At 44.8% G+C, this 26,625-nt stretch overlaps 1 protein-coding gene across 1 annotated transcript in view; it reads right to left on the reverse strand.

The window, feature by feature from the left end:
* Positions 1 to 509: 509 nt before the first annotated feature.
* Positions 510 to 26,625, reverse strand: part of LOC123748120 (uncharacterized) — a 252,555-nt gene continuing 226,439 nt past the window's right edge. Inside the window, exon 4 of the mRNA XM_069324575.1 lies at positions 510 to 1,306. Within this exon, the coding sequence (XP_069180676.1) occupies positions 593 to 1,306 (714 nt within the window). The 3' untranslated portion in view covers positions 510 to 592. The remainder of the gene's footprint in view (positions 1,307 to 26,625) is intronic.

Raw genomic sequence — 26,625 nt, forward strand, 5'->3', positions numbered from 1 at the left:
TAAAACAAAAAGTTTCCTATATATATAAAGTTTACTCTCATCTTGATGTGTCTCCATATCATCCTATATATATAAAGTTTACTCTCATCTTGATGTGTATCCATATCATCCTATATATATATAAAGTTTACTCTCATCTTGATGTGTTCCCATATCATCCTATATATATAAAGTTTACTCTCATCTTGATGTGTCTCCATATCATCCTATATATATAAAGTTTACTCTCATCTTGATGTGTCTCCATATCATCCTATATATATAAAGTTTACTCTCATCTTGATGTGTCTCCATATCATCCTATATATATAAAGTTTACTCTCATCTTGATGTGTCTCCATATCATCCTATATATATAAAGTTTACTCTCATCTTGATGTGTCTCCATATCATCCTATATATATAAAGTTTACTCTCATCTTGATGTGTCTCCATATCATCCTATATATATAAAGTTTACTCTCATCTTGATGTGTCTCCATATCATCCTATATATATATATAAAGTTTACTCTCATCTTGATGTGTCTCCATATCAAAAGTGTTTATATAGAGGCAATACTACACTCAGTTGGGTGAGAACAATGTGACCTTCAGCAGCATACCTTCACTGAGGTGTGGACAGTGTTGACATCTGGGAAGAGTTCCTGGCACTTCTGGAGCCAATCTTCTACCTTCATGCTGCACTCATCAGCTGTGTCTATGGTTGTGTCAACCTCCTGTGCTGTGTTGACTGTGTCGAGGCTCCCCAACATGGCCTGCAGCCGAGTCTTCCCTTCCTCTCCTTGTGTTGTCATATCCACCACACTGGTATCCTCCAGTTCCAAGAGCTTCATTGCTGACTTGTTCTGCTCTACCAGAGCATAGAGTCTGTCCTGGAGCTGGAGGTGTTGAGTCTTCCAGTCCCCCAGCTGCCCCCGGTACTCCCCCAGCTGGGACAGTACCTCTTCACAGCTGGTAATGAGGCTGCTGATGCTGCTCTTCTGCTCCTCCACCAGGGAACGTAACTTCTTACTGATGCCTCTGGTCGGAGCTTTATTGGGTTTTGTGGGTACCGTTGTCACTGGCACAACCTCCATACCTTTTAGTTTTCTGATAAAGGCCTCTATACCATAACTGATTGGGAACTGAGTAGCAGCAGTGGCAGTGTGCTGGGCTCGGCAGCTGGGGCAGTTCAGCTGACCATTCTTGATAGCATTGTCAATACACTGGGAGCAGAATGGGTGACCACAAGGCAGATTGCGAGGCCGTAGCAGAGTGTCATCATAATTGTTAAAACACACTGAGCATTCCTCTGGGTTGTTATCCTGTGGATAAAGAATATTTGATTAAGTTACATGTATTTACAACGAAAAAAATTATTTTCTGGGCGAGTCCCTCCGGTTCTCTGGAGCTATCGGATTGATATGTGCATATTAGTCCAGGGTCATCAGTCAATTGGAGTTCAGCCTACCGAGGACCACAAGCCAGAACCTGGCCGCCTCAAAAAGGCAAAGGGAGCAATGGCCTATGGAAACCCCATGTATTTGGGGACATTCCATATCTGCCATCAACTGGGGTTAGCACTCAGAAAGGTAGGCATAACAAAACAGACCCCACATGGTAAGAAAAATTGCAACCAGAGACCGAATAGAGAGGCAGATTCCACCCCCCCATCTAAAGAAACAAGCAAACATCATACACACCGCCACACCACTTGTCCATGCAGCCCTCCCCTCCCTGGGAGGGTGAAGGGGAAGCCCTGGACCTCCCGTACCGGTTACTCACAAGCCTAACTCAGAGGCTGAGAATAAAAAACAAAATGGAAACCGCTGACCAGAGGGAGTGAGGGTGCCGGGGAGCCTCCGGGACTCACCCAGAAAATGGCGTTTCATTACATTCAACGCTGGTTTTCTGTGTAGAGTTCCTCTGGCTCCCTGGAGCTACCAAACGCTGAAGCCAGACCCGACCCAGTGAGTAAATCGGCACAGGGAAGGTCAGACTCCTGCACAACTGCTCGAGCAACCACCACATAACCCGGGAACCCCCCCCCCCCCAAACAGCAGAAGGCAGGACTGCAGCAGCAGCAATGCCTCCGGAGGGAGACACAAGGAAGTGTTCCGAGAGTCCCTCACGAGGCCCAGCTGGGTCCGAACCTTTGGATAGAACCAGATGAGACTTCCTCCAGCTCACCAGGAACCAGAATCCGGTGAACTGGGAAAGAACCACCCCCCCCCCTCCTGGTGAGCAGACAAGCAGACCGGCTGGGAGCCCACACCAACCAGTTGTCGAGATAGGCCTACACCTGAACCACTAGCAGATGCAGAAGGGCCACCACGAACCGGGAAGACACGTGAATATGCGAGGCACCAGATTCAACCCAAAAGGAAGGCAACGAAAGCGGTAAGCCTGCCCCTCCACCACAAAACCTAACCAGTCCCTGAACTCCAGATGAATAGGGAGGTGCCAATATACATCCCGGAGATCCAGAATCACCAACCAACAACCCGGCTCTAACAGAAGCCAAACCAGGGACAGAGTAGTTATCCGAAAGGAGGGGCAAGGAATCCAGAGGTTCAGCAGGACAAGTCCAGAATGAACCACATATCCACACCGTCCCATTTCAGTACTGGAAACAGGCGGGAAACCCACCTGAGGGACAAGGTCTTTTCGACCACTCCCAAGCTCACCCACTCCAAGATGACCTAACAGAGTGAATGGGAAGTCAGCCCCGAATCCCCCGGTAGAAAAAGGAGCCACCCAATGCCACCACAGGCCGGATGACACAACCCGAAAAACCCACAAATCATGGGATCAGGCATGAGCAAACAGCACGAGTCCCTGCCCCCCCCCCCCCCCACCAGCATCCTGGTAACGGGGCAATATCTTGAGGTTATCTTGAGATGATTTCGGGGCTTTAGTGTCCCTGGCTCCTGTGGGGACAACCCACGAAAGGGCCAACACCCCATACGAGAAAGTGGTGCCGGTTCAGAAACTTACAACAAGGCCTACCTCGACCTGCAGAGACCCGAACCCTGGCACGATCCAGCCAGGAGCACGAGAACGCCGACCCCGGATCACCAACAAAGCAGAAAGAGGATGGCAGCAGCAGAAGCTGCCAGGGACTGAGGAACAACCTAGACTGCAAACAAAACAGACAAAAGAGTGGAGAAAACCCCAGAGCTGGGGCCCAGGCCAAAGCAAGACAGCCGTCTGCAAGCCAGGAAGACCCAGGGACCGCCCCTCAATAGAGGTCGGGGCCAGATTAGAGGCCAAGACTGGGCCACACCGGAGGAAACCACCAAGGGCCACCCAAACCTGTACAAGAGAAATTTGAGAGGAAAATCTCCAGGAGACAAAACCGAAGAACCCAAAGGAAACTGGAAATGAACCTGAACCCAAAACGGAGCCCGAAACACCACAACTTTTGGGGGAAAACGTACCCTGAAAAAGAAACAACAGGCGGCCATAAAACATATTATTACTCATATACAAATAATCAAACACACATTTACATATACACACGGCTCCAGGAGAAGTAAAGTGATACCTCGGCTCACAAATGCCCTTCTTTACAAATTTTCAGGTTACGAGCCCAATTTCTTCGTAAAATCCAAATTGCATTACGAACTTTGCCTAGGGTACGCCATGGCGCTCATGGCGTACCAATTGGTACCTGAGGCTTACAGGCAGAAGTTCAGAAACCTGAAAAAGACCTCAGAGCACACTTTCACCGAATTCGCCACTATCAAGGAGCGACTTTTCCAGGAATGGTGTGCCTCTCGGAAGGTGGAGACCAAAGAAGACCTCGAGCAGCTCATACTGTTAGAGGACTTCAAGGATTGTCTGTCTGGAGATCTAAAAACGTACTTAGAAGAGCAGCAGGTGGAGACCTTGAGTGCGGCAGCCACCATGGCTGAGGAATACATCCTGACGCATAGGCCTTCTGCTAAGTACGTCCCGAGGAATTACCAACGCCGGTTTGACAAACCTCATGACGAAGAGGAGACCCCCGTCCCACGAAGCGCTAAGAAGACGCCCCCAAGTAGCCCTCGAAGGACTAGTCCTAACAGTCCTAAGCACCGAAGTCCGAGGAGGAATATGGTGTGCTGGACCTGTGGGCAAAAAGGGCATGTAGCTGCTATGTGCCGAGGCAGAAGAGGTAGCGGCCCACGTAGGGAGGTGATGCTAATGAGCTGTGTGACACCACCAGAGGGAACCCCGTCCCTGATGACTAGTCAGGAAGAATCCAGATTGTTTTCCCCTCACACTTCAAGCGGGTATGTATCGAGTGGTCATACTGGTAGATCTGTTGTAGTGCTCAGAGATAGTGGAGCAGCCCAGTCTCTGATCGTGAGTAGCTCGTTACCCGAGGGAGTGAGTGTGGATAGGAGACAAAAGGTTGTCCTAGTCGGGTTTCCTAGGACGCGGTACGTCGCCCCCTTAGTGCCGGTACATCTCGACTCGCCTTACTTCAGCTGCACATGTGCGTTGGCAGTAGTCGATACCCTGCCTATAGCTGGGATTGACGTGGTACTAGCCAACGACTTGGTGACAGTTTGGCGCAACAATCATCCCAAGGTCGAGGACGAGTCGGCCGGAACAGCAAGGTCCGAGGTAACAGCAGGCAGTGGTAATATCCAAGTACGGACAGATCCGGAATTAGATATGTTTAATCCTTCCTCTCACCCGCAGATCGACAGCATTATAGCAGTCTCTCCTGATTCTTCTCCCGACGAGGAACATACGGTTACGATGGCAGGAGCGACTGAGCAAGAAGAGAGGTCTCGTGTGCAAGTACCCACGGATACCAAAGAGTCTGGAGCGAAGGCGGATGTGTACTTGCGGCATGGCAAAGTACAATGTATGCTGAACCAGCCAGAGATTCCCCAGACGTCGGAGGTATGTGAGGTATGTTCAAAAGGTCTAGTGCCCTCTTCGGTCCAAACCAGGCTAGTGGAAATTGCCGGCTATGGACATGACAGGCTCAGGAAGCTTATCCCTAAGTTAGCCAAATGTTTCTTAGCGGTGTTTTGTTTTGTTCTCATATGTGTTCTCAGTAAGGACCAGTGGACGATCCAACAGATGATGGCTCCCATGAACATCGCGAAGAGATCCCAGGGATTAGAGACGTGCACTGTGAGTGTTGCCGTCGAAGAAGGGACCTGGAAGGTGATGGTAGATACAGGAGGTACGAGATATGATAATATAAGTGACTATTTCCGACAGGTTGACACCCCCCGCGTGATTGCTGAGCCTAATTGCAGCGTTATACGGAACGTTGGTCGACCTGACGGTGGCAGAGCGAATGCCATCCTCGATGTACAAGCAGCCCTGTTGGAACTAGGTGTGAGCCTAGTAGAGGCGTATGCTGTGAGTACTGATTCGACTGTCGCTGTCACTCTAAATAATCCAACCCCTGTATTCCAGGTTCCCGTCTCCCTGAAGGACTACCGGACCGGCACCAGAAATGCCGTCTGTGACCAGCCATCATCGGTGCCACGACACAGGGAAGTGTCGAGTCGCCCCAGGTCGTGTTTATATCGATCCTTACTCGAGAGATGTGAGATTATGCCCCTGCTTGACATCGCAGTGGAGAGGTGGAAGATTACATCAGGCAGATTATCGTCTTCCATCTTAAAGTTTCCTTTGTGCCAGAGTTCCCCAGTAGTACAGTTCTGTGGACAAGACAGCCTCACCATTCCAGTTAATAGTGTACGTGAATCTGTGTGGAGTTGTATCCACGTACTAATTTGATTTGTCTTTTCTTTTATAGAACCCCAAACCAAATTCTTTTTGGTGGGGAGGTGTTACGGACCCGAGCCCGACGTCTGAGCACGGAGCAGTGACGACCACGCCATCTGTGGGTCAGCTCCCGAAACCCCCTCCAAATGGACGGCGTCAACGAGTGAGGACGAGCTATACTGGCCACAAGCGCTAGTTTCCCGTCCTGATCAGCTCATAACACAGCCGCTGCTGACCTCTGGTGAGGTGGAGCTTAGACAGCAACGCCATCTATGGAGTAGATACGTCGGGCGTTTGTGTCTAAGCCTGTAAGTAAGGTGTCCTAGTGTGTCCCTGTTACTGATGACGTGTCTGATTACAGAGTCGACCTGGGACTGCTGTAATGGAAGTTGGATGAGTCTACCCAAGGCAGCCGACTTGTCTGCAAGTGTTTGCTGCAGCAGCTGTGAGTCGCCTCCCGGATGAACACTGTGGTGTTAACCTGCCTGTGAAGTGGCAGTTGAGTGATTGTCATACCCGGGACTGACTGGTGGAGACGCTTAACCACTGGGGTGTTGTGGCGAGGAGAGTGGTCTGTGGGGATCACACGAGGCTCCTGACTAGGGCTACCCTAGTATCGCTCATGGAGTGGCCTAACCAGCGTCGCTGTTTGGAACCTGCCAGCTACCAGCTGGACTTGTGGTTGATGGCCTCCACGACGGTGCCCCCAGTGGAACTGTGATTTGGCTGGCCTGTGGCCAGGGTAGACTCGAGAGGATCGAAGGATTCGTCATAAGGCCACGAGAGAACCAAGAGCTTGGCACCGTTGAGCACCGTGAACGTTCAGAGTCTTCAGAAGAAGACGACGTTGTGCATTCTAGTGTTTATTCCTCCCCCTTGTGTTAATCTTTATATTATTTATGGTGAAGGTGCTAATTATATTATTAAGTTTTTTACTTTATTTCCCTTCCCCTTTTAATTTTCTTGCATTACGGATCACATCCCTTGAAAGCCACTACTAGCTTGGGGCCGGATACCCTACCTCTAACAACATCAGAGAAAGAACCCGATTGCGACCCGAGAGGGCCGTAACAGGTGAATTAGGTATAAAATTTACTTTGAAGTTAATATTTATGGGAGTGTGGAATGGATTAATTCAATTTACATTATTTCTTATGGGAAAATTCGCTTCGGTTTAAAATTTTTTGGGTTATGAACCATCTTTGGGAACGGATTAAATACGTAAGCTCAGGTACCACAGTACCTCCAGATAGAGGCAAAAACTCCTCCAAAACTTGAGCCACACACAGTCACATGTAAACAAGACACAGCGCCGCCTTGCTGGCCAGCCGGGGAAGCACACAGAAATCAAAAACAATTTCGTGGCCTAAACACCCCTAATCTGGTTAAAATTACTGTACTACAGAAAACTAACAAGCAAATAGAACTCCCCAGTTGAAAAACAAGCATGACATCACACTTTCTGCGCAGCTTCCCCCTCCCTGAGAGGGGGAAGGGGGAGCCCCTCGACCCATCGCACCGGCTATCCACTTGTCAGTTCAAGAGTGGATGTCAAAACACGCGAAAAAACCAGCCAACTGGGGAAAGGGGAGGGCTGCCAAGAAGCTTCCAGGTCTCACCTAGAAAATGGCGAGGAGTTCTGGGGGGAGCCCCCTTCGGCTCCCAAGAGCTATCTACCCAAAGCCAAGGACAAAAGAGGGACAAACCTGGGAGGCAGAAACCATGTGCCTAAAACCCGAAAGCAAGACAACAGGCAACACCGAAAGGACCCCGCAGACAACCCGGGAGACCAAAACCCCAGAACAGGGGACAAAGGGGAACCCCGGGCAACTCAAAGCATGTCCAGGGGCCACAGAGGCCACAGCATGCAGGCAATTGCTGAGAGCCACAACCAGACACAAGAAGATGCACCCCCCGGCCAAAAATACCAAGCAACAACAACCCCATGGACCTCCTCCAGAAAAACAGCCAACCCAACCTCACCAGAAAAAGAAGAATGGCTGCAACAAACAATCCTAACACCAGAACCCAAAGGAGTAGAAACCTCTGAGAAACAATCCGGAACCGAAGGGGCCACAACCAACCGGGGGGAAGAGGTAAGAGAGCATCATGTCCAAAGAACAGGACAGCTCAGGCGGCGCAAGAGACAGCCCTAGACAGCTTGTGAAATGGTGTAGAAGGAACATCAAAACTGAAAGCAAGCCGTAGCAGCTCCGCCAGCACCACACGATACGGGGCGACAGAATGCGGCATACGAAAACGGTCCTGAAACAGCCACTAGAGAAAGGACAAGACCACCTCAACAAAAAGCGAAGTATACCTACGAAGAGACAAAAAGAGAAAAAGGAAGGATCGCCAGGAAGCCCCATACAGCCATCGAGATGAAGCACGCAGGTGGGACACCATCAATGAAGCCACCTGATATCCACCGAGCTTCCCCCGTCCAAACAAAAATGAACAGATGGTGATAGACTTGAGTCAAAAGTAGAGCACCAGACGCAAAGCCTCGAGAAGACCAAACCAGCCCCGTAAGAATCGTCTGAGTACGTCTCTAAACAATCCCTTGGTACGGACACCGAGCAAGCAGTGCCTGAAACCAAGGTTGTCAGGGAACCAGATGGAATGTCCATCAGGGCACCAGGCACCAAACCCAGCGAGCCGGGAAAGAACCAACCCGGGCGAGCAGACACGCCCCATCCTGGAGGATCCCCACCCCCTGGGACCATTGAAGGACCAACAAGACCGACAACGGATGACGAGAAGAAACCGCTTGCAGAAACAGCCCAACAGTAGACCCCGCAAACAGCAAGAACAAAATGGGGATGAAAACCGAAGAGCCAGAGGCCCAGGCAGAGGCCAACGAGGAAGCGAGCACCACGAGCCAACATGCGAGACGTGAAACGAAAACAGTGACACCGCATCCTGCAGGAATGGTGCAACCAGCTCCAGCAGGGCAGAACGACGCACGTGTCGCTGAGTAATGTATGAGGAAAACTACTTAGGATATGTACTGCACTAAAATAAAAATTCCCGTATGGAAAACTAACTCAAAGAAAAGTTCGTAGCCAAGGCTGTAATTCCGAGCTCCTCCCGACCCAATGAAAATTAACTGCAGAGGGCAGGAGTGGTTGAATGGAAATTGACATCCACCTGCAGACATTGCATACCCGGCAGTCGGTAGTGTGATACAAGAAAAGGAAAGAACTCTGCACTATAACTGAACACTGGTCAGTTCAAAATCAGGGCACTGAACATGTACATAGTCCAGCCTAGCACTATCATCAGTATAGCCAATATGCACATACTAATATACACAAGAATGTGTAGCACAGAGGTAGGAAATACGTAAATATGCAATGAAATGACTGTAAATATGGTCAACACACCGGTAGCTAGGGACAAGAGAGTACACGTGTATAATCAATATGGTGAACTAACACGACTTAATTAGCAATTGCTAATGTAATGTACAAGATAAACTATATATACAGAGAGATTCCAATATATATATAAGGCCAGGCATTGAATGACGGTCAATGAATGAGTGCCCAGAGTCAAAAAAAAGATTCAGTCGCTGAAAAAGTAAATCAAAAGTTACCAAAATTTTGGGCTATGCCCCACAGTGTAATGAACAACAAGATATACGGACATATTAAAGCAACGTTAAAATGCACACATAGTGTCCAATCAACATACCACAAACAATACCCAACACTTATCCAAAAATCGACAGCCAGTGCCTGGCTGACAGTGTAGCCAGACCATATAATCTCGCATGTAGAGTGTAGACACTATAGTGGCATGACACAGCTCAGCCATGTAATATTCTGGGAGCATTGGTAGTGGATTATGTCCTACGTTGCATATGCATTAGGATAAGAGTAGGCGTAGAGTAGAGGCGGAGAGGGCATCACTCCGAGCCACCCTACTCCTGCATTCAGAGAAAAACTAGTAAGTGTCCTTATATAGAAAATCCAGAACTCCCCCAGTATCAAGGGGGCTATGACTGGAGAGAGTAGCTAGTGTGGTGTATTACCCTTGAGAGAGGTCGCAGAACACCAACACATGTTATACTGTCTAGAAACAAAACTATCTCCCTCGGGCCACGCTCAGAATGCATGAGGTCCAAGGTGACTCCACCCTTCTTTCGAAGAGGGTAGCCGACAATGTTTATTTAACAATTATTTTTAGCCGAGACAGATTACGGAAATGAGATGTGATTAGAAAATAATTAGATATAGTATTGAAAGATGATAAGTAGTACGGAAGTGGACCAACGAGTTCAAGAAAGGACTGAAGGTAATCCTCACCAGAAACTGACAGACGTTCCGTTCCAATAATATGTGAATTATCGAAGTTCTTTTCAAACCTTCGAGACCCTAGATAATCAAGCACTAAATCACAAGGGCACATATGGGCCCATTGGTATACTTGACCAAGAGTCATGCAGGATCCCGATACGATTCTTACATGAATGTGACATGACGCAGAACACATGTCCCAGATAAGAATGTTGTTAAAATTATCCACAGGAAGGACGGAACTGAAGAACCCGAAGGGACACGGAACTGAACCGGGGAGGGACCATCACCAAAACCAACTCGTATGTAGAGAGGGAAGGAAAGGAAAACCCCCACTCCCTGTAAAAGTAAGCCCCACTTAAAGGGTAAGAAAACCCAGTTGGATCCAATGGGGCTTAAGGTCCCCAAGCCAGCCAGCCCCCCCCCCACCCCGGGAACCTCTATACCAGGTCCCGGGGCCGAATTGTCCTCCAAAGCCCCGGCCTCAAAATCAGAAGCCGGGCCAGCCATAAAACACTAAGGAGGGGGGGGGGGAGGGGCACTGGTATATGCATATGCATATACCAGTGCAGATGCATATGCCTATACTCATATGCAACAACTGGAGGAACCGAATCAAATGCCTCCGTCGCCACCCCAGAAGGGGCAACCCCCGAAACTTCCCCAGTCTCAGAATCCTCTAAACTTCCCCCCCCCCACCTCCCCGACCATGAAGCCCACAGACACTCCGGTGCCGGAAGCAAGGAGAGGGGGGGGGGGGAAACCAGAATGAACCACAGCAGGGGAAGAACGAGGGGGTGCGGACTGAACCAAGGTCGAAACGCAAAATACCCCCAAATCCGGGTCTCTACAAGCAAAGCAGGGTAGCCTCGGGGCATCCGGGGTAGCAATCAACCTAGCATGTTGCAGCAACCTAAACCTAGCACCTGACGCCTGACAGCTGGGTGGACAGCACTTCAGATTCGTAGTCCTGAGATTTCGGGTTCAATCCCCAGTAGAGGCGGAGACAAATGGGCAAAATGTTTCTTTCACCCTGATGCCCCTGTTACCTAGCAGTAAATAGGTAACCTGGGAGTTGGACAGCTGCTATGGGCTGCTTCCTGGGGGTGGAGGCCTGGTCGAGGACCGGGCCACGGGGACACTAAGTCCCAAAATCCTCTCAAGATAACCTCAAGATAACCTGAGCCGCCTGCACCCAGATAGTGTCATCAGTGGATTGGGTAAAGTGAATCACAAACAAGCAAAAATGCTCGCAAGACTCCAGGTTGAAAGTGTCACCGACCCAACAGGCAGCATAACGGAGGAAGAAACAATGAGTGTCACCCTGAGACAAGGGAACAGATTAACCCTCAAACTCGCACAAGGCGAGAGGGGACCCAGGGGTCACATCCATTGAACCCCTTGCACCCCCGCGGGATTTCCCAGGGGCCTTAGACTGTTATCGCGAAGGGCAAGCCCAGGCAGGGTACTGCTAACCGGCGCCCATGTCTATCAAACAAACGTCTAAAACTGACCCCCCCCCCCTCCGGGACGTGTCCACTCACGGGTGCCAAGCAAGGGGGTACCACTGAACATAGGAGGTCAAGACCCCAAGATAACTGGGGATAGGGGAACAAAAGTAGACACCCCCACCAGGCACAAACAAAAATGAAAAGAAAACCCCTTCAAGAGGACAACGTAACCAGAAGGAAAAAAACTGGCCACTGTAATAGGTGAAAACTAGCTGAGCAGTAACCTGCGCCCTTACCAGTGCAAAAACTAACACTTACCCCCAGGGTAAACAAGGGAGGAAACCTCCCAACACACTTGGGGCGGTCAATCACCGAGCAGCAAAAGACCAACAGAGGTAGACCCCAAGGTGACTTGTGGAAGATAAACCCAAGCCCCAAGGGCAGTACTTACAGGGCACTCAGGGAAGAGAACCCTAAGCACATGTAGCTTGAGTACCTGTGAATATTACTCCCAGTTTGCATGCCACCATAAGAGCAGTACTGGACACAAGGCACAGCACAACACATGAGAGAATCTGGAGCTGGAGCCACACGACCGAGCCACAATCACATCACCCGAGAACTGACAGGTGGATAGCCGGGGCAATGGGTCTGGGGCTCCCCCTTCCCCTTCCCCCTTCTTCTGGGAGGGGGGGGGGGAAGCTGCGTAGAAAAGTGGCGCAGCAAGTGTGACGTCATGCTTGTTTTTCAATTGGGGAGTTCTGTTTACTTGTTAGTTTTCTGTAGTTGTTTTAACCAGATTAGGGGTTTGTGTTGGGGTGCCTACCTTTCTGGGTGCCCGGCCCGGTTGATGGCAGACAGAATGCTCCACACAATAAATAAAGTATGTAAAATAAAATAAGAAAATAAAGTAAAATAAAGTAAACTTGGGAATAAAGTATGCAATGCGTTATAATCTGGAAGAAAATAAGGAGGTTGAAGCAGTTGAAAAACCTGACTTCAGGAGAGGACATTATGGCAACCTTAGAAATTTTTTTAGTGAGTATAATTGGACAGACTTGTTGCTAGGCAAGGAAGTAAATGAGATGTATGTCAAGTTTTGTGAAATATATGATAAAAGCAGAATTTTGTTTATACCAAAATAGAGATGCAGAACTAGGGAACAGGACTGGTTCAACAGAAATTGCAAGAGGGCCAGAGACCAAAAAAACACAAAAATGGAATCAATATAGGAAGAGGCCAAACCCCCAAATATACCAGCGATACAAAGATGCAAGAAACAACTACACAGCAGTGAGGAGAGAGGCAGAAAGAAATTTTGAAAAAGGGATTGTAGACAAATGTAAAACATAACCAAGTCTATTCTATAAATTCATAAACAACAAATTGCAGGTAAAGGATAATCTTCGGAGGTTGAAAATGGGGAAAAAAAATCACGGAAAATTTAAAGAAGATGTGTGAAACATTAAACGAAAAATTCCAAAGTGTGTTTGTACAAAATGAAATCTTCAGGGAACCAGACACAATATGAATTCCAGAGAACAACATAGAGCACATAGAGGTGTCTAGAGACGAAGTGGAAAAAAATGCTCAAGGAGCTAAGTAAGAACAAAGCAATTGGTCCAGATGGAGTTTCACCATGGGTTCTGAGAGAATGTGCACCTGAGTTCAGCATTCCACCTCAACTGATTTTTCAGGTATCCCTGTTTACAGGAGTTGTAGCTGATGTGTGGAAAAAGGCTAACATAGTTCCAATCTACAAAAGTGGCAACAGGGAAGGCCTCCTTAACCCTTAAGCTGCTAAGGCATCCTGAGGAGATTTACACCCCTGTGTGCAAGAAAAAAAAATAAAAAAAATTATTGTTTCTAAAAATGTTAATTTGTGTTCCCTGAGCATGGGGAAAAAAATCGTAGGTCACATATTTTGGCCGCAATAGGTCGAGGAAGTCTGGTAAAATGTTGGGGTTGACAGAGCGGTCGTCAGAGACCGTCAGCGTCATCTGCGCTGACAGGTGGGAGTTGCCACAAAGATATTATTACCTAATTATTTCAATCTCTCTAATTGATTTTTTTAGTTTTTTTGTAGTAATATTATTCAATAGTGTGTAGTGTGATAGATTTATATAATAAATGGGGTGAATCATTGCTATACTCGAAAGTATGGTGTGCATATTAGTGATTCAATTATTGTGTTCATAAAACAATAAACAAATAGTTTTACTGTTATTACACTCTATACATAGGTTATATATAAGTATCTGCATGTTTTATTCACCATAACAAATAAGTTGGTATTATGAGTCAAAAAGCAACGAGGAGTGACCGCCACACACCAGCCAGCCACTCCCTCAACAACGCCTCACTCGTCCACTTACTCCTCCCACCGTCCTATTATTTATTTAATTTACTATATACAGACGTTATATATAAGGATCTACATGTTTTGTTCAACACAACTGTACAACTAAGCTGATATAGTTAGTTCAGGCACTAAGAGACGTCGCAACACAAAGTCGGCTGGCGGCTACCTCCCTCACTCATTCAAGGTCAGGTGCACTAAAATTTCTCCCCCCAACAGTACTGTTTGCAGTGTTGTTACACTATATACGCACATTATATATAAGTATATACATTTGTGTTCCCCATAGAGAACCACTGAGCTGGTATGGTGAATGCAGACAATAACAGGTGACCACACATTCAAAAGGTGACACCCCTAGGGTCAACACTTGCATCAGAGGAGCTCCAGCATATTTCAACAATTCTAAGTATTGTAGTACAGGTTAATGATAGTGAGTGATGTCCCAGAGAGCATAAAGGTATAGTGCTTATGAAAAATAGGTGAGATAACAGGAATGTGCCAAGGGAAGTGAAAAATTGGATGAGAAAAAGTTGCCCTAGTGTTTCCAGTGCAGAGAAGAACATTCAAGATGGCCGCCGGCAAGAGGAAAAACAAAACAGAGCTTGATTTTGCTGGATTCAATGACGAAAGCATTGATATTAGCAGTCTACATAACAAGTTGGCAAAATTAGATACTATAGTGAACTCTCATGTAGAAATAATTAGTAAATTGAAAGAAAGTAATGACCATTTGAATAACAAAGTTTTATGTCTTGAGGGTTTAGTGAAAAACTTGTGCAAGGATAAGAATCAATTGGAAACAAATTGCAAAGCATAGAAGAAGAAAATAAACTCTTAAAAATAGCTTTGGAAGAAGTTAAGGTAAATTTAAACATAAATGACTACAATAGGCTAGGTAAGGAAATTCAACAGGAGAAACAGCTTTTGTCAGCACAGATGGAGGAAGTTACACAGGGAATAGAACAGTGCAAGAAAGATATGCAACTCACCTATGAACAAGTGGCCAAGGAGAAGGAATGAATTGAAGCAGCAGTAAAGGAAGCCAAACACTGCAGCAACCAAGATAAAACAAACATTAGGCTGGAAGAGAGAAAGGAATTGGCATCTAACTTGAAGTTGGTGCAAAACACAGTTGATCGGAGCAAATCCCTGATAATTTTTGGTTGCAAAGAAAAGGAGATAACATCTAGGTCAGAAAGAGCTGTAGAAGAAGCGAAAGTAGTAGATAAAATTGTTGGCCTCGTAGAAGGGCTTACTACCATAGAGAATGTGTGCGACTACAGGAGAATAGGCAGATACGTAAAAGGGAAAGATCGACCTTTGAGGATCACCCTAAATGGTGCCAAACAGATGGAAGAAGTATTAAGGAATGCTAGAAAATTACAAAGTGATGAGGATGGGAAAGTGTGGTCGTTAAGACGAGATCTTTCAAAAGAAGATAGAGAGAAGCTGAAACTGAACCTCGCCGAGGCAAAACGTTTAAATGAGAGCAGGAATGAAGAAGAAATCAATTCTTTTTTCTACAAAGTGATAGGGGTGGGCAGACCAGTAAAGTGGTACATAAAGGCAAACCAACAAAATCAACAGAGAGAGGGGAAGTGAAGAATAAGGAGAGGGGGAACACGTTCCTGAAGATTGCATACACCAACATAGATGGAGTGAGATCGAAGATACTGGAGTTAAGTAATGTAATACAGCTGCAGACACCAGACATTGTTGCACTCACGGAGACAAAACTTGAAGATGTTATTTTAAATGAGGTCATATACCCAAGGGGCTACTCAATTTGGAGATGGGACAGAAAAATTAGGAAAGGCGGTAGCGTTGCTGTGCTGGTGAAAGAACACCTAAAGGTGAAGGAAATAATGACTGTCAATCCACAAGAAGTTGACATATTAGCACTAGAGATCTGCCATGAGGATGATAAACCAATGATCATAAAAGCATAAGTATCCACTCAATTTAACGACCTCTTTTATACCGATCTGCCGGTATTAACGACTGGATTGGGAGATCGGTATCTGGAGCCTCATATACCGGTCTGGTGGTCGATATTACCGACGGTCGGTATTGAGTTTGTTTTGGCATCGGCAGCCTCTCACATGGCGACCAGGCGATCATCCAGAGTGGTATATTAAATCTTAACTTTTTTAAAATGATTCAGTTTTATGAAGAAAATTCTAAATTATTATTAATAAAATATTTTTAAACAATTGTTATTAAGAAAATTCTTTGTTTTCTTATTAGATACCTTTTATAGTATAGGCAATAGGTATTTTTTTTCCCACGGACCTAGAATGTACTGCGCCTGGCCATGTGACCGCATTGTTTACTGTCAACTCGTGCAGCTGAGAGCAATGTCTCAGAATATTAGCCAGAGAAAATCAGATTCAGACAAAAATAGATAAATTCATGATTTCAACGGTTCGTGAAAGCACCCACTGGGAAGTCAACAAGTCATGCAGCATCCACTGGCAACGAGTGCCTACAAGCCATGCTGCACCCGCCGATGCTGAATTCCCATCGACAAGTTGTGTAGCCTCCGCCGGCAACAAATGCTCTGCAAGCTATGTTGCACCCGCCGATGCTGAATTCCCACCAACAAGTCATGCAGCCTCCGCTGGCAATGAATGCTCTGCAAGCTATGCTGCACCCGCCGATGCTGAATTTCCATCAATAAGTCGTGCAGCCTCCGCCGGCAACAAATGCTCTGCAAGCTGTGCTGCACCCGCCGATGCTGAATTTCCATCAATAAGTTGTGCAGCCTCCGCCGGCAACAAATGCTCTGCAAGCTGTGCTGCACCTGCCGATGCTGAATTCCCATCGTTAAGTCTTGCAGCCTCCGCTGGCAACGAATGTTCTGCAAGATATGCTGCACGCTCCTTTGCTGAATTCCCATCAAAAGTCGTGCAGCCTCCACTAACGATATAAAATATGATTGAAAGGCATATAAATTAGTGTAAAAAAGTGTTGATAGAGTACAGTATTGTAAGTGTTAATGATTATTTAAGCCTCGACAAAAAGATACTGTACAGTGTAAATATACAGTAGAAATAATTTTCAATTGTGAATTAGAATTAGAACTCATGTGAATTAGTAGTAAGACTACCTGTTGTGTTAAGTGAATGCCTGAAAACAAGTGTACATACTGTATGTATCCTGTATATAGTACTCAACAATATAAAACAAGCGCTGCAGAGGATGAGTAATCTTCACAGCTTCATAATCTTCAGCTTCATTAAAAGTAAGTCAATTTACCAATTTTATTATAGTATTTCAACATATTATTTTTTTTCAACAAAAGCTACATATTAATCTCTGTAAATGTATATTCTATCATTAGCAGAGAAAAGGTGAGCTCAAAATATTTCGTCTTGGCTAGCTCTCAGTGACAAGACTCGATCGCCATTGTTATGGCATGGCCGCCACAGCCTGTGTCGTAACATTAAAAATACATTACCTGCACTGTTCAGGGTAAAACAAAACACATCTCTAAAATTTTATTGAGAAAATATTAACAATCACTGATTGATATATGAAATATTTTGCAATACAAAGGAATGAACCAATTTTTTCCCACCCATCTGGACTTGATCAGACTGTGTTCACACATCATCCATGCAGCAGCCACCAGCTGGCTTAATCGTCGGCGTGGCACTAAATTGGAACGCAATTACACAATGAACTTTATTTAATTTTAGTTATACAGTATAAAATATATCCTACCTGAATGTAAGTTGAAAAATTACCCGACCCAACTTAACTTCAGAAATAACGGAGCTCCGGAAATAACGACCAAGGTACAGCCCCATATAGGCCGTTAAATTGAGTGGATACTGTAATCCACTGTCAAGCAGCACATGGTCAAAGGAGGAGCTAGATAGTAAACAAGAAGGTCTTATAACAATAATGAGAGAGATTATAGCGAGAGCGGATAACGATAGATCACGACTGTTGATAGTCGGTGACTTCAACTTGAAATCCATAGACTGGGAAGCATATGAAGCTAAAAGAGAAGATTTTTGGACCTGTAGATTTGTAGACCTCATCCTGGAGACATTCTTGTATCAACATGTTAAACAAGCTACGAGGATGAGGGAACCGTGAGGTTACCTTGAGGTGCTTCCGGGGCTTAGTGTCCCCGCGGCCCGATCGTCGACCAGGCCTCCTAGTTGCCGGACTGATCAACCAGGCCATTCAATTGTTTCTATTTCTCTACCTAACCTTCTTCGCCGTTCTTGAGATAGGGTGCGACTCTCAAGTTGTTCCACGATTCGTTTTCTTCGCCTATATAGGGAACGACGTTCCCGTTCCAATCTGCATCTCTTCCTCTTTTTTCTTAGGGGTATGCGGTTTGAACATATTTCTAGTGCTACTGAGCTTATTTTTGCCAGGCACTGGTTCAGGTTTGCATTTTCTAGCTGTTCCCAGTTTATTTCTGTGAAGTCCTGGTTTATTTGCTATCAGTTTATCTGTTTATTATTGAAGTTGAATTTGCTGAAATCTCCTCCACCGGGAATCTGGACTGGTTTTGAAGGACTACTCCCCATGGTTGTCATAACTTCAATTAAGTTGTGATCTGAGTAACTGGTATTTGTAATCATTATGTTCCTGATCAATTCATCATTATTAGTGAAAATGAGGTCCAGCGTGTTCTCCTTCCTAGTTGGTTCTACTATTTGCTGGTTTAAGGCAAACCTGTCACACATCTGTAGCAGGTCATTTGCATGTGCCTGTTCATTTAGGCTACTTCCTGGTATTCTTTCTGATATTACTGTATTAGCCAGGTGCTTCCATTTCAGATGCCGTAGGTTGAAGTCCCCAAGCAGGATGATGTTCGGAGCTGGATTAGTGAGGTTTTCCAAGCAGTGTTCTATTTTCATTAGTTGGTCTTTAAACTGCCGAGGGTTTGCCTCCGGTGACTTATATACAAGGACAATAACTACATTTAGAATCTCTATTTTGATTATCAGCACTTCCACCATATCATTTGAGGTGTTTAGCAGCTCAGTACAGATGAGTGTGTCTTTGATGTAGAGGCTGACCCCACCCTGAAGCCGGTGTTTCCTATCACATCTGAAAAGATTGTACTCTGAGATCCATATTTTGCCGTTCGGGAAGGGGACGTTCCCTCCATGCTAGATTTGATATTTACCAGGAAGGAGGAAGAGATATTTGACATTCAGTACCTTCCTCCCTTGGGTAAAAGCGACCATGTCTTTTTGGGAATAAAGTAAGCAATGCGTTATAATCTGGAAGAAAATAAGGAGGTTGAAGCAGTTGAAAAACCTGACTTCAGGAGAGGACATTATGGCGACCTTATAAATTTTTTTAGTGAGTATAATTGGACAGACTTGATGCTAGGCAAGGAAGTGAATGAGATGTATGTCAAGTTTTGTGAAATACAGTGGGGCCTCGACTTACGATGCTAATCTGTTCCCAGAGAAAGATCGTAAGTCAAAGCTATTTTTCCCATAAGAAATAAAGGGAATTGAATTAATCTATTCCCCACCCTCCAAAATATTAACATACAAATACATTTTATACTGAATACAATGTTTTTTTCTAACTACAATACAGTACCAAAGTGTCTCTTACCTTTATGGAGGGCTCTTGATGGCGTATGGAAGAGGGTGATGAGGGGGGAGGAGAGTTGTTCCTGTTTGGAAGGGGAGTCCCCTTCCATTATCACATCAGGCAGTGATGTTTTCTCTGGGGTACTCTCTCTCTCTCCTACGTTTTGCCTGAATACCACTAGGACCTGGTTGTGTTTCAGTGCTTGTTTTTCTCACTACAAATGTCAAGAAACATTTGTTTTTCCCTTCATTTTAACATTTGTCTGTAATGATGCATCACAGTGTCATTGAATAAATAATAAATAAATAAATATGTTTATTCAGGTAAGGTACATACATACAAGTGATGTTACATTAATGGATTGATATATAGATAGAGCTAGTACATACAATGCCTAAAGCCACTATTACGCAATGCGTTTCGGGCAAGAAAAACATTAATATCTAGAACTTAATACTAATTGAGCATAAAGAATAAAAAGTGTTGAAAACAAATTCAAATAAAGATAAAAAAAAGGGGGAACATGACTGAAAAAGCAGCACAAATACAATAGGTTGACAAACAGTGTTGATTAAAAAAAAAATAATAATAATAATAATATAAAATAACAGACATGGGTTGACAATAAAGGAGTGAGGAGGGTTACAGGGAATTTATTAGGTATTGTTTAGTTTTTATCTTAAACTGGTTGAGAGAGGTACAGTCTTTAACATGGCTGGGAAGGTCATTCCACATTCTGGGTCCCTTGATTTGTAGAGCATTTCTAGTTTGATTAAGTCGTACTCTAGGAATATCAAAACTGTATTTATTCCTGGTGTGGTGCTCATGGGTTCTGTTACAACCTTCAATGAAGCTTTTGAGGTCAGGATTGGCATTACAGTTCAGCGTTTTATATATGTATAATACACAAGAGAGAATGTGCAGTGACTTAATATCTAACATATTCAGAGATTTGAGTAAGGGTACCGAGTGATGTCTGGGGCCAGAGTTGGTTATTGTCCTAATAGCAGCTTTGTGTTGGGTAATGAGAGGACGTAAATGATTTTGGGTAGTAGAACCCCAAGCACAAATACCATAGTTGAGGTATGGATAGATGAGGGAGTAATAGAGAGTAACCAGGGCAGGGCGGGGTACATAATATCTGATCTTAGAAAGGATGCCAACAGTTTTTGAAACTTTTTTTGATATATTTAGAATGTGACCCTGGAAATTCAGCTTGTGGTCGATGAGAACGCCAAGGAATTTGCCATCTAATTTGTTACAAATTTGGGTATTGTTTATTTTGAGATTTATCTGATTAGAGGATTTATTGCCAAACAGAATATAAAACGTTTTGTCAATGTTAAGGGTGAGTTTGTTGGCAGTTAGCCAAAGATGGACTTTCTCTAGCTCAGTATTTACTGTGGCATTTAGAGCAAGGGGGTCAGGACTGGAGTAAATGAAGGTTGTGTCGTCAGCAAATAGAATTGGTTTGAGGTGTTGGGAGGCATTTGGAAGGTCATTAATGTAGATGAGAAAGAGGAGAGGGCCAAGTATGCTGCCCTGAGGAACACCAATGTTGATGGGTAGGGTGGGAGAAATTGTATTATTCACAGAAACATACTGGAGCCTGTCAGTAAGATAAGATTTGAGGTATTGCAGGGAGTGTCCTCTGACTCCATAATGATGTAATTTAAGAAGAAGGTTTTGATGGTTGACAGTGTCAAAAGCCTTACGCAGGTCCACAAATAACCCAACAGGAAACTCCTTTTTATCAAGAGCTGCGTGAATTACGTTAATCATACTAATAAGTGCATCGTTAGTGCTTTTTTTGGGTCTGAAGCCATATTGACAAGAGCTAAGTATATTGTGTTTGGCTAGAAAAGAGTAAAGCTGCTTGTAGATTAGCTTTTCGAATATTTTTGACAAGTTAGGCAGGATTGATATAGGTCTATAGTTGTTAACATCAGTGAGATCACCACATTTGTAGACAGGGGTTACTCTTGCTTTTTTTAGAATGTCAGGAAAGGTTTGGAGTTCAAGTGACTTGTTGAAGAGCAATGCAATAGCAGGGGCTAGAGATCTGGAGGCTTTTTTGTAAATTAAAGTTGGTATCTCCTCGAGGGCACTAGACTTGGTTTTAAGGGAAAGGATTATTTCATTGACATCAGTGGAACTAGTAGGCTTTAGGTACAGAGACTGTGGATAGTTACCTGTAAGATAGTCCTTAACATCAGTACAGGAAGATGGAAGGTTACAGGAAGATGGAATAGGTTAAGGCAACGACCTACTGCAGCTTGATTTGGGTGAGTCGTTTCAGCAAAGGTTTGCAATTCTTTCCATGCTGCACACATTTTCTTAATTGTTGAGGAAGAGACATTCTGTACTCTTGTTTCTGCTCTATGGTCATCCTTACATGGGTTTTCATATGTTGAGCCTTACCACTGACTTTCCTGGGACTCATGGCGTGATATATAATACTTACTTTAATGTTCAAAATGCAAAAATTCACCACGAAAGCGGAAATTCTTATAGGCGCTATCGTCACTAAGCAGGCAGCTGTAGTAAACTGATGCAGGTCGGCCGCGTGACTTGGAACCATGGGCTCGGTCGACCCAAACGTGTACCAACAAATATCGGAAGTCGACGACAACATCGGATGTCGAGTCGCATTTTTTTATGAAATTTACATCGTAACTCGAAATTGTCGTAAGTAGGGGCAATCGTATGTCAAGGGGCCACTGTATATGATAAAGTCACAAAAAAATTTATACCAAAACAGAGATGCAGAACTAGGAAACAGGATTGGTTCAATAGAAATTGCGAGAGGGCCAGAGACCAAAAGACACAAAAATGGAATCAATACAGGAAGAGGCCAAACCCCCAAACATACCAGTGACACAAAGTTACAAGAAACAACTACACAGCAGTGAGGAGAGAGGCAGAAAGAAATTTTGAAAAAGGGATTGCAGACAAATGTAAAACAGAACCAGGTCTATTCTATAAATTCATAAACAACAAATTGCACATAAAGGATAATATTCAGAGGTTGAAAATGGGAAATAGATTCATGGAAAATGAAAAGGAACTGTGTGAAACACGAAACAAAAAGTTCCAAAGTGTGTTTGTACAAAATGAAATCTTTAGGGAACCAGACACAATAAGATTTCCAGAGAACAACATAGAGCACATAGAGGTGTCTAGAGACAAAGTGGGAAAAAATGCTTAAGGAGCTAAGTAAGAACAAAGCAGTTGGTCCAGATGGAGTTTAACCATGGGTTCTGAGAGAATGTGTACCTGAGCTCAGCATTCCACTACAACTGATTTTTCAGACATCCCTATGTACAGGAGTTGTAGCTGATGTGTGGAAAAAGGCTAACATTGTTCCAATCTACAAAAGTGGAAACAGGGAAGACCCCCTTAATTATTGGCCTGTATCATTGACAAGTGAAATAGTCAAAATATTGGAAAAAATAATTAAAACTAAATGGGTAGAACACCTGGAGGAAAATGATATAATATCAGACACAGTATGGTTTTCGATCTGGAAGATCCTGTGTAACGAACTTACTCAGTTTTTATGATCGAGCCACAGAGATTTTACAGGAAAGAGATGGTTGGGTTGACTGCATCTATCTAGACCTAAAAAAGGCTTTCGACAGAGTTCCCCATAAGAGGTTGTTCTAGAAACTGGAACATATTGGAGGAGTGACAGGTAAGGTACTAACATGGATGAAAAACTTCCTGTCAAAAAATGAGGGCCGTAATTAGAGGTAAGGTATCGGATTAGAGGAATGTCACGAGTGGAGTACCACAGGGTTCAGTTCTTGCACCGATAATGTTCATTGTCTACATAAACGATCTACCAGTGTGAATACAGAATTACATGAACATGTTTACTGATGATGCTAAGATAATAGGGAAGATAAGAAACCTAGATGATTGTCATGCTCTTCAAGAAGTCCTGGACAAAATAAGTATATGGAGCAACACATGGCAAATGGAATTTAATGTGAATAAATGCCATGTTATGGAATGTGGAATTGGAGAACATAGACCCCACACAACCTATAAATTATGTAAGACATCTTTAAAGAATTCTGACAAAGAAAGGGATCTAGGGGTGGTTCTAGAAAGAAAACTGTCACCTGAGGACCACATTAAGAACACTGTGCGAGGAGCCTATGCTACACTTTCTAACCTCAGAATTACTTTTAAATACATGGATGTTGAAATACTCAAGAAGTTGATCACGACTTTTTTTAGACCAAAGCTCGAATATGCAGTGGTTGTGTGGTGCCCATATCTTAAGAAGCACAGCAACAAACTGGAAAAGGTGCAACGACATGCCACTAAGTGGCTCCCAGAACTGAAGGACAAGAGCTACGAGGAGAGGTTAGAGGCATTAAATATGCAAAAACTAGAAGATAGAAGAAAAAGAGGTGATATGATCACTTCGTACAAAATAGTAACAGGAATCCATAAAATTGATAGGGAAGAATTCCTGAGACCCGGAACTTCAAGAACAAGAGGTCATAGATTTAAACTAACGAAACAAAGCTGCCGGAGAAATATAAGAAAATTCCCTTTTGTAAACAGAGTGGTAGACAGTTGGAACAAGTTAGGTGAGAAGGTGGTGGAGGCCAAAACCGTCAGCAATTTCAAAGCGTTATATGACAAAGAGTGCTGGGGGGACGGCTATCAGCCTGGATAGCTCCGGGGAGTCAAAGGGGTTCCCCCCCCCAAGAAAGGGATGAAAACCCCTGCATAGAAGGCACAAAAGGCTCAAGAAGAGGCAAAAAGCCCAAGTGCTGCAATCGGGTTCCCCACAAAGACCCGAGAACCCACAGCAGGGGCTCCTAGGGCAGAGCCGTCCTCAATGCCCACTACCCCTGCAGAAAAGGTAAAGTCCAAGGAAAAGGCAGAAAAAAAGGGGTCTGCTGGTAGGACCCAGAAGTTTCGGCAGGAGGAACAGACTCAAATGCCTCCGTCACCGACCCGAATGGGGCAACCCCCGAAGCCGCCAGAGTCGGGAGCAGGGAGGGGGAAAAGGGCAGAGCGAACATGGAAAGGACTGAGAAGTGCAGATGGAACCAGAGTCGAAGCAACAAACACCCCCAAGTCTGGATCCCTTGCAACGCTGAAGCTGCCTGTAGCCGAACGTCAGTGTCAAGAGTGTGAGAAATTAGAGCAGAAGCAGAGAACATGTCTCGCAAGATTCTGGGTCAAAGGTGTCGTTGACCCAACAAGCAGCATGATAAAGACATAAAAGGTGACTGTTACCCTGAGACAAGGGCACAGAACAACCCTCAAACTCGCACAAGGCGAGGTGGAACTCAGAAGACGCATCCACTGGTCAGCTGAGCCCCGACGGGGATTTCCAGGGCCCCCAGGCTGACTGCTACGGGAAACCCAGGCAAGGCACTGCCAAAACTAGTTAAACCCAAAACTACCAAGGGGAAAACTGCTAAAAAGCTGAACCCCTGTGATGTGTACAATTACGGGGGCGTAGTGAAGGGCCACCCAAATACCTTAATGTAGACGAATTGCCAAACAAGGAAGACCGCCTCTCCAAGGAAGGAAAAAAAAACGCAAGAGTACAGCATCACCAAAGGAACAGAACACAGCCACTACGTAGGTAGGCAAGCTGGGCAGTATCTTGCATCCCAACCAGCAAGACAACACCACTTCCTACCCAAGGCCAAACAAAGGCCACAAAAACCACAGCTGGCCCCAAGGGCGGGGCAAAAACTGAGCAGCAAGAACTCCTACGGATGTGGAATCCTGAAAGTTCTATGGAAGATAACCCCTAGAACTCATGGGTAGTATTTACAGGGCAAATAGGAAAGGGAGCCTTAACCCTTAACCATTAAACTGTTCAACACGTCATATGACGAGTTGAGTAACTTACGCAAAAGTGCATATCACGTCGTGTGACATTTTGGAGTACTGTCTCCATTCGATCATCCGGACTATATGGGAAGGACCCCCAGCCGGATTATCACATTTTTTGGATAATGGTACTTTTTCACATACGAGTCCAAAAGTGACCATTTCCAACTATTTTTATACTACAAACAACATAATTTGAATTGCCTTGCCACATATAATTATTAAATATTCAACTAGAAACCTCAACTTACCTTGTTGGTGTTCGTCTTCTTGATTGATGCCACACATCTTGAAGTTAAGGATTCTTAACAATTTACGTAACCTATTCTAACACAACACTAAAATTAACACTTAAAATTACTGTACAGTTCATTAAGCAAAGTTAGTTTTGACTGCCAGCTGCTGAAGCCTCACTGGTTGAAGGCATTTGGGTTGCCTGTGGCGCCTCACTTGTTGAAGGCGCTTGCTTACGTCTCACTTGTTGTAGGCGCTTGGCTGGCCTGTGGCGCCTCACTTGTTGAAGGCATTTGGCTGCCTGTGACGCCTCACTGGTTGAACAACACGTAACTTGTCTTTAATTGTTAGGACAACCTTCTTCCTCTTAACACCTCCAGAACGATTGATGCTGCTACCAGACATAGTCTTGGCCAAAAATGTTCAAAGTTACTATGAAAATAAAAAAGTTATTTAAAAAAATATTTCACTAATGGCGCAGCACTGTGTATAACACGAGGGACGGACGCACATGGGTTGACCAGTGTTGGACGGGTCCACTTGGGGTGGGGCAGCTATAGCACGTTATGTAGGCCGCCAGGAGGGAAAAAACTCACAATATTTTTTAAGGAAACTTCAGCCTGTGCACATTGCTTTTACGAAACTTATTTATTTGTTATTTCATAATTACTAGTACTTATTTCATTTGTTTTTGACTATGATTAATTGTTCTAAAATTAATGGAAATCCCTGTACCCAGGTGGTCCCTCCCGACGCACCCCTCCCACCACAACCCACCCACCCCACCCCTTCCTCCACCATGCGTCTAGAGCCACAGACGGGATTAATGCGGTACGGGCGAATTTCCATCCAGCCAAACCAGCTTTTATCCGGTTCCTGTGGCCATTTTGGCCGGATATTGTGATAACTTTATCCGATCACGATTTTGGCCATATAAGGGCGTTTTTCGGATGTTTGAATCCCGGATAATCGCGGGGCTACAGTACTACACAAAATTTAAACGACCTGCAGATACACAGGGTTCACATCACCTTCCTCTGGGCTTTTGTAAACAGGCACTTAAAAAAAAAAAAATATCATGGGCAATATTCCCGGGAGTGAGGGGC

Source organism: Procambarus clarkii, chromosome 14 (genome assembly GCF_040958095.1).
Source record: "Procambarus clarkii isolate CNS0578487 chromosome 14, FALCON_Pclarkii_2.0, whole genome shotgun sequence".
Taxonomy (NCBI): Eukaryota; Metazoa; Arthropoda; class Malacostraca; order Decapoda; family Cambaridae; genus Procambarus; species Procambarus clarkii.